The sequence below is a fragment of the Hordeum vulgare genome, chromosome 3H (assembly GCF_904849725.1).
Source record: "Hordeum vulgare subsp. vulgare chromosome 3H, MorexV3_pseudomolecules_assembly, whole genome shotgun sequence".
NCBI lineage: Eukaryota > Viridiplantae > Streptophyta > Magnoliopsida > Poales > Poaceae > Hordeum > Hordeum vulgare.
This window is the reverse complement of record NC_058520.1, coordinates 528,569,279-528,578,675: the sequence shown is the minus strand read 5'-3', so window position 1 is coordinate 528,578,675 and position 9,397 is coordinate 528,569,279. Positions and strand designations below refer to the sequence as shown.

Genomic DNA, 9,397 nt, shown 5'->3' with positions numbered 1-9,397 from the left:
TTGTCAGTGACGACACAACACTCGTCACCTTCATTTCTGACTTGCCTGCAAAGAAGAAAACACATGTTCACACTGTCAATTTATGCGCACACCTCTTTAGATTAAAAGCCAAAATAAGGTCACCAAACATGCGGGGGAAATGGTCAAAAATCAACCCCCTAACCTCACCTACCCAGAGCACCAGCAGCGAATCCTGCGTTTTTTTCTCTCCGCTCAACAAACACCCCAAAGACATGGCGGACGCACAAGCCTCCACGCAAGCGCCCACGTCTACTCACGACTCAGTGGGCAGTGGCACACGCACACCCACTCTTCAAAGTTCAGGCCACCCGTTTGCCCAGGAGCAACGTGAGATCAGACACTGCCTGCGGGCCATAGTCTCGGACTGACCTAACGCCGTCACTACCGGTGGTTCATTTGCACGTGCTCTGCTCGACCAGTCAAACAATGTTTTACATCTGTGTTGTTCTTCATTATATCAACCGATTCGTTTTTTACGCCTTAGGCTGGCCATAGTGGGAGTAATTTAGAGCAACTTCCACGGATCAATCCAAACGGACAATGATTTAGTTCATTTTTTTTTGTCTGTTTGGATCGGTCAGACGGACACAAACGTCCGCTTTCGTAAATGGATCGGCTCGTGCGTCCAACATTGACCGGACTCATTTTTGCCTGCGAGAAAAAAAGACATAATACATAATTAAATATTAAAAGCCGGCCACGAAGGCCGGTGATAGTCCACCCGTCGCGTCCGCATTACATTAAATAAAAAACTAAAACTGCGTCCATGCAGCTCTAGGCGTCGTCGTCGGGGCCGGTGAGGTCGACCAACGTTGGTGCAGGGTCGGCCCAGGCGAACGCCGAGTTCCAGAGCGCAGCTGCCTGCGCCTCCGTCGCCTGCCCCGCCGGCGCGGGTTGTGGTGGTGGTGATGGCAGCGCAGCACCACGAGCACGCTCCTCCTCCTCCGCCTTCCGTCGCTCCTCCTCCTCCTCCTTCTCCAGCTCCATGAGCAGCAGGCCTTCGGTGCGCTCCGCCTGCAGGTGCACCGACCTCCAGTGCTCGAGGTAGGCCTGCTCCTGCAGCGGGGTCGCGCCCACCTAGATGGGCGGCGCGCTGACGAACTCCTGGACGACGTCGGTCCACTGGTAGACCTGTCGCGGGAGTGCGGCCTTGGGCTCGGGCTCCGATGGAGGTGGCACGATGCAGTCGCCGACAGCCGACAGTGTGATGGCCTCCGTAAGCTGCTGCTGGTACGCCGTCTCCTCTTCGGCCATGCGTCGCGCTTCTTCCTCGCTGTCGCGGAGGACACCAACGAGTGTCGCCTGGTAGGCGGCCTCAACCTCCTGGTCCTCGTCGCTGACGACGGGCGGGGGCGACAGAGGGCCTCCTGGCTGCACTTGGCGCACGCCATGGCGGCACTGCTCCTCGTGCTCCACCTCGAACCACAACTCCTAGTTAGGGGAGTCGGTCGCGTACGTGGGGTCTCGCCGCTGCTCCGTCGTCAGCAGACGCCGTCGCTTGGTCACCTCCTCTGCATGCACCCGCGTCGACCGCGGCACGGCCATATGCCGCCGTGCGGCAGCGTGACGTCCGGGTAAGGGAGTGCCACACGGTGCTCCCAGCGCCACCGCGCTTGGTGCACCGGACGCTCATACGCAGGCGAGGCCGGTGGGAAGACGACGACGGGGAGGTGGCGCGGGGCCTTGCCCTTGTTTGGAAAGCCGCCGGCCATGGTGGGCTAGGGTTTCGGTCGCTTGGTCGCCGAGAAGGTGGCGAGATGAGGACGGGGGCGGGTTCTGGAAGCAGATGGCAGAACCCACCGCACGCTCGGATTAAAAAAGGCCGGCCGCGGTCGCCGACGCGTGGGTCCGAGGATGACGGCCGTCATAAATTATATTGACCGCGGTGGTTGGGGACGGACACCGAGGGGGCCGCGCGCGTCCGGTGACGCATTTCAGTCCCAAATTTGGGTCGAAAATGGGTCGGTGCGGACGCGTTTTGGCAATGGGTCGGCGCGTTGGGCCATCATTTTTGTCCGCGCCGATCCAAATGAACGGCGACAGACGAAATGGGTCGCCTCATTGAAGTTGTCCTTAGGTAGTACCATGTACTTGGTACTAGCAAACATGGTGATGTGAAAGAGAATTAAAAAAGAAAGGGTTAGAGTAGGTAGATATCGTAACATGTTAAATGTAATGTTACGATGTGTCTTACATGTCAATAAATGAGGTCATCTATGATACTATGCATTATAGAGTTATTATCATACAATAATATCATATGCATGATACTATTATACGATCATATCTACTATGGCCACCCTTAGATTCCATCTGTGATGCTCTTCATTCTTTATCCTCACTGGCTGGCTTTTCTTTTGACAGCATAAAGTTTTGCAGTAGGCATTTTTCATTGTAGTTATGGGGATGTTTGTTTTTTTTAGTTATGGGGATGTTTTTTTTCATGGATTTTTTAACGTAGGGACTAAAAAAAGTTTTTTAGTCTCATGTGAAATAAAGAGGAGTTATCTCGACCAAGAAAGGAAGGAAGAAGAACCTCCACTCTCACCAAACTCGCTCCGTCTCCTTCCCTACCTACCCACCGCCGTCGACTCTAACGGCGTCCGGTACTCCAACTCTGCCGCGCGCCCGTCTTTATTTAAGCGCACGGCGGCACGGTCACCACCCCAGGGACAAAACAGAACAACCCAACCGCAGCAGTTTCCAGAGCGCGAGCGCGAGCGCACAACAGAGCGGCAGCAGTTTCCAGAGCGCGAGCGCACAACAGAGCGGTAGCAGTTTCCGGGCCGTTCCCTCGGCGGCCGGCGCCATGGACTTCGTCTTCGTGGAGAAGCTCCTGGTGGGCCTCCTCGCGGCCGTGGTGGGCGCCATCGTGGTGTCCAAGATCCGGGGCCGCAAGCTGAGGCTGCCGCCGGGCCCCATCCCGGTGCCCATCTTCGGCAACTGGCTGCAGGTCGGCGACGACCTGAACCACCGCAACCTGGCGGCGATGGCCCGCAAGTTCGGCGAGGTGTTCCTCCTCCGCATGGGCCAGCGCAACCTGGTGGTGGTGTCGTCCCCGCCGCTGGCGCGGGAGGTGCTGCACACGCAGGGCGTGGAGTTCGGGTCCCGCACCCGCAACGTGGTGTTCGACATCTTCACCGGCGAGGGCCAGGACATGGTGTTCACCGTGTACGGCGACCACTGGCGCAAGATGCGGCGCATCATGACCGTGCCCTTCTTCACCAACAAGGTGGTGCAGCAGTACCGGCCCGGGTGGGAGGCCGAGGCGGCCTTCGTGGTGGACAACGTCCGGGCCGACCCCAGGGCCGCCACCGAGGGCGTCGTGCTCCGCCGCCACCTGCAGCTCATGATGTACAACAACATGTACCGCATCATGTTCGACCGGCGGTTCGAGAGCATGGACGACCCGCTCTTCCTCCGCCTCCGGGCGCTCAACGGCGAGCGCAGCCGCCTCGCGCAGAGCTTCGAGTACAACTACGGGGACTTCATCCCCATCCTCCGCCCCTTCCTCCGCGGCTACCTCCGGCTCTGCAAGGAGGTCAAGGAGACCCGCCTCAAGCTCTTCAAGGATTACTTCCTAGACGAGAGGAAGTAAGTTCCTTCCTACTCCTATATGTTCTTATAATTGAGATTCCATGTCTTCCTAAGTTCCCGTAGATTAGCTGAAAGTGAAAGACCAACCAATCTGTTTGTGTGTGTGCAGGAAGCTGGCGAGCACCAAGGCCATGGACAACAACGGACTCAAGTGCGCCATTGATCACATCCTCGAGGCAGAGCAGAAGGGGGAGATCAACGAGGACAACGTCCTCTACATCATCGAGAACATCAACGTCGCCGGTATGCTTAATTTCTCTCCGATTTTTCCTTTATTTTCTCGCCAAGATTGCATTGGCATTTTCGTTTGCGGCCCTCCATAACGACACACTACCAGTCTACCATCGCGTCACATCTGGCCCTGGTCCCTGGAGTATAGTGCGGGCCTGGAAGGTTGGTGAAGCACTTGGCCTAGAAGCATTTGATCTCTCTCTCTCTCTCTCTATAACAAAAAGGACTATAAGCATTTCTCAGTTGTCACCGTCCACTGCTCAAATACTTATTTTTTTCAAGATACCACTGCTCAAATACTTATTTTTTTCAAGATACCACTGCTCAACTACTCACCTACACTACACCAATCTAAATAAGTACTCCCTCCGTTTCTAAATATAATATCTTTTCCCTCTGTTTCTAAATATAAGATCTTTTAAAGATTTCAGTATAAACTATATACAGAGGTATATAGATATATCTTAGAATATAGATTCATTCATTTTGCTTTATATGTAGTCTATAATAAAATTTAAAATGTGTCTAAGTTAGGAACGGAGGAGTAGTACCAAACCCTCTACCAGTCGTTTTTATTCCGTAGTAGTGCCACCGTTTTTACTCTTGGGGAACCGCTACTAATACTGTAGCACGTGAACAGAGAGCTTTCTTTTCCTTTTTTGAGAAAAGGGTGCAGAGAGTTGTGCTCTAGCGGTGCACGCATTGAATGGATATCTGTAATTTGTACCAACTCTGCAAATCGTCTGCCGAGTTGAGTGGTGCCCCTGGATTTGGCGCCGTGGGGCGGCCCTCGTGGAGCTCGTGGAAGCAACCTGGCAATGGCAATGCACCACCATGTCCGTGAAACTATTTCTGTCCATGCCGACTGTAGCACAATCAAGTGAGTCTGCACTGCATGTGCCATCCTATCTGAGGCGGTGACGGCAAATCAGTACTGCGTCATGGTCGCCAGTCGCAACGATAGATGGAACGATCGACTGTTAGAAATGTTCAGGTGACGGTGTTCTCCATTTTCCTAAGAAAAATTGCCTGTTAATTATGCAGCGATCGAGACGACGCTGTGGTCGATCGAGTGGGGGCTCGCGGAGCTGGTGAACCACCCGGAGATCCAGCAGAAGCTGCGGGACGAGATGGACGCGGTGCTGGGCGTCGGGCAACAGATCACGGAGCCGGACACGCACAGGCTGCCCTACCTGCAAGCGGTGATCAAGGAGACGCTGCGGCTGCGCATGGCCATCCCGCTGCTGGTGCCCCACATGAACCTCCACGACGCCAAGCTCGCCGGCTACAACATCCCCGCCGAGAGCAAGATCCTCGTCAACGCCTGGTTCCTCGCCAACAACCCGGAGCAGTGGAAGCGGCCGGACGAGTTCCGGCCGGAGCGCTTCCTGGAGGAGGAGAAGCACGTGGAGGCCAATGGCAACGACTTCAGGTACCTGCCCTTCGGCGTCGGCCGCCGGAGCTGCCCCGGCATCATCCTCGCGCTGCCCATCCTCGGCATCACCATCGGCCGCCTCGTCCAGAACTTCGTGCTCACGCCGCCGCCCGGCCAGGACAAGCTCGACACCACGGAGAAGGGCGGCCAGTTCAGCCTCCACATCTTGAAGCACTCCACCATCGTGGCCAAGCCCAGAGTGTTCTAGAGCAGCGGCGTACGTGCTCTCGGAGTTCGGGCTTCCGGCATTTTGGTTTGGTTGTTGTAGTACTTTCATGATTATGATTGTTCGCTCGTCCTAAGTATTACTGCTACTTGATTATTATAGTATCTGTCACAGAGTAGACGCACGTTTCGTTAATGTTATCCGCAAGAAACAGAGGAGCTGAAGAGATGTCCAACGGGGAGGAAAAGACTGGATGACTTCCATCAGATGTACTACTCCTGATGCTGCGATAAATTAAGATTCACAAAATCTTGATGATCTTTCATAAATGAAATAACCCTCCATTTGTTTCTTGTATTCTACTCGATACATTTGTAACGATCACTTGTGTGGAGCTCCAGTGCTACCACCAGGAAACGACGCAGTCCTCTTCATTTTTATTTTCTTTCCCTGAAACTCCACAATAGTGTATTTTCTGCAATGCAAATTGCTTTCGGTTCAAGCAAAGCTATTGCAGGCACAGGTTGCATTGGTTGTGATGCTTCAGTTTCCACTAACTCTACCTTTTTCCCTTCTGCGTGTTGCCCAATTGGTTGTTGCACCAAACTATTTGGTGGTTAACCAAGCCAATTTGGTCTAAGGATCGATAGGATATAAAGTCTGTCTACATAGAGTAGGCGTCATGAAAAGCAAAGTGTCAAGTTTACCACTCTTTTTTCGACAAAGAATGGATTTTATTGATTAGATATTGGACTGCGATAAACTAGGAACGTTACAGATTTTAGAGCACCTCTAGCAGACCCCTTAAAGAAACATGGTTTTCAGTTCGTGAAAACGTGTTTTAAGGGTTGGTCTAAGCTGCGGTAGAACATACATTTTAAATTTAAACTGTAAAATTGAATATTCATTTTTTTTGTCACATCTTTTTCTTCCTCTCGCCTATGTTTCAAGTAAACTCGCTCCAATAAAACCGGTGGAAAAAAACGGAGCGCGCAAATATGAAACCGTCGACGTCCAGAACGGCTCGCACGAAGCACTCGTCGCGGAATCCTTGTATGAGCTAGCTAGCTAGCTAGCCCCGGTGGCAGAATCCATCTAGGAGCTAGCTAGCTCCCATCGCAGAATCCATCAAGGAGCTAGCTCCTCGCGTGGGCCGGGACGGGCGAGCGGCGGCCAGGACGAACAGGGCGTGCGGCGGCCAGGGCGGGTGAGCGACGGCTAGGACGGACGGGTGGCGGTCGGGGATGGACGGCCAACAAACAGGGTGACGACGGGGAGCAAGTCATGAAGGTTTCTATGGCAGTTGACTTTCGTCAACGGTCTTTTGCATATAAAGGGCGCTTTCGGGTTGGCTCCGAAATCCTCATTTTCACGGATTTAGTGGGAATGTTTACCGTGCTACTTCAAAAAATTATAGGTCAAAATTGTTTACAGGGTCTATTCGGACAAAAAAAATATTACGTAAACTTATATTTTGATGGTTATTTTACAAATCGGGGTATTATATATATGGGGTCTGCTAGGATGCTCTTAAGTATAGGAACGAACGCTTCTCTATGATTTGCTTTCTCTTCCTTACTATAGTAGTTGCATGCTTTCTCCCAAAGGAAAAAAATTCAATCAATTATATGTGCATGCGTGTATGCAAGCCGTGCATATAATAGAAAAAACAGACGTCACACGAGATTCCCACAAATTCTAGAATTCAAAATATTTTATTGCTCAAACCGTCGGTGAAATTAAAAAACTGTCTCTACATAAAAGATTCATTACGATGAGATCTTTAAAATTAAATTCCATGTTGATATGTTTTGACTTCTTTTTTCAAGTAAAAATTTACCACATATGAACTACGTAAACTATCACGCTTACAATACATAACTTATCATGGTGTTTACCGTGAGGTTACCGGGTGTGTTTCAATTACTTTTTTTGCCCGAGTTAAAAAATATCACATAATTTGTAAGTAAATTATGAGGTCTACAATATTACCGTCTACCATCGACGTCGTGCCTCGGCCATCAGGTGAGATTCACATGCCAACACGGCATGACCCGCTTATAAATGAAACTTCATGGGTCATGCCAGGCAGGCTCGTTGAGGTGTGTGTGGGCCATGATGTTTGTAAATGAGTTATTAATTATGTGTGCTTATATTACCATATTATTTACATCGAAGTTACTGAACATATGTATTTCAATACATTTTTCCTGAGTCAAAAAGTTACTGTGTGTTTGTGTGTGAATTATCTTGCTACTTACGCACAAGTTATCGGGGGTATGTTTGTCAACAACTTTTTTCTTTCACAAAGTTACCGTGGTGTTTGTATGTGAGTTATCTTGCTACTTACACCCAAGTTATCGAGGATATGTTTGTCAACAACCTTTTTCGTTCATAAAAAGTTATTGTGGTGTTCGTATGTAAGTTATCAGCTTTACTGGGTATATATTATGATGCTACTTGTACATAAGTTGTCGGGGCATGTTATTCAACAATCCTTTTCTCATAAAAAAAGTTATTGTGGTGTTTGTATGTGAGTTGTCAGCTCTATTATATGTATATTAGCAAGCTATCTATACACAAGTTAGGGGGCGCGTTTTTTCAACAACTTTTTCCCGTTCAAAAGGTTACTGGGGTGTTTGTAGGTGAATTATCAGCTCTATGATGTCCACCATTATATTTACTTAGAAGTTACCTTGGAATATTTTTCAATAATTTTTGGACAAAAGTTACCGGAGCTGGACTTTTTTCGATGACTTCTTTGGACCGAAGTTACCAGTCCTGGACTACGTAAGTGGTGTTCGTATGTAAGTTATCAGCTTTATTGGGTGTATATTATCATGCTACTTATACATAAGTTGTCCGGGCATGTTATTCAACAATTTTTTTCCCATAAAAAAGTTATTGTGGTGTTTGTATGTGAGTTGTCAGCTCTATTGTATGTATATTAGCAAGCTATCTATACACAAGTTATCGGGGCGCGTTTTTTCAATAACTTTTTCCCCGTTCAAAAGGTTACTGTGGTGTTTGTAGGTGAACTATCGGCTCTATGATGTCCACCATTATATTTACTTGGAAGTTACCCGGGAATATTTTCAATAATTTTTGGACAAAAGTTACCGGAGCTGGAATTTTTTCGATGACTTCTTTGGACCGAAGTTACCAGTCCTGGACTATGTAAGTTATCATGTCTCTCATGCATAAGCTATCAAGTTGTTTACTTGAGAATTACCAGGGCATAAAAATGATTTCTCCAACCTTTTCCCTGCAGTCACATGTATGCATGCACTAGAGAACGCGAGATGATGTCATCATAGATTCTCTCCAATTTCAATATTTCAAATATTTCAAATCTCAAACTGTCATTTTTGATTGAAAAACCATTTTTACTTAAAAAGATGCCGAGATGAGGCCTTCGAAACTAGAACCCATGTTCATATTCTTCAACGACTTTTTCGGCTAAAAATGTATCACACTTGTGCTACTTATGTTATCATGTTTGGGGTGCATAAATTTCTATTCTATTCATGCAAAATTTACCGAAGCATTAAAATGGTTCATCCAACCTTCTCCCCACATGCAAAATGGCTCAAAAGTTATCGTGATGTTCGTAGTGAGTTATCGGCTTTGTTGTGTATATATTACCATGCTATTTACTCGGAAATTGTCGGGGTATTTTTTTGACAACTTTTCTTCTTGGGTTAGAAAATTATCATGGTGTTTTTACATGAGTTATTAGCTCTCCTAAGCATGTATTATCCCGGGGTCAAAAGTTATTGTCATGTTTGTAGTGAGTTATCAACTGTCTCGTGTGCATATTACCATGTTAATTGCACATAAGTTACCAAGGTATGTTTCCATAAAAAAATTCCATCGGGTCAAAAAATTACCGCGGTGTTTTTACATGAGTTATCAGCTATGCTCAGTGTATATTACCATGCTATTTA

At 48.7% G+C, this 9,397-nt stretch overlaps 1 protein-coding gene across 1 annotated transcript; it reads left to right on the top strand.

The window, feature by feature from the left end:
* Nucleotides 1-2,544: 2,544 nt before the first annotated feature.
* Nucleotides 2,545-5,807, top strand: LOC123444718 (trans-cinnamate 4-monooxygenase). The gene is made up of 3 exons (XM_045121535.1): nt 2,545-3,615; nt 3,728-3,861; nt 4,894-5,807. The coding sequence occupies exons 1-3, from the start codon at nt 2,831-2,833 to the stop codon at nt 5,490-5,492; spliced, it is 1,518 nt and encodes a 505-aa protein (XP_044977470.1). The 5' UTR covers nt 2,545-2,830; the 3' UTR covers nt 5,493-5,807.
* Nucleotides 5,808-9,397: the final 3,590 nt, after the last annotated feature.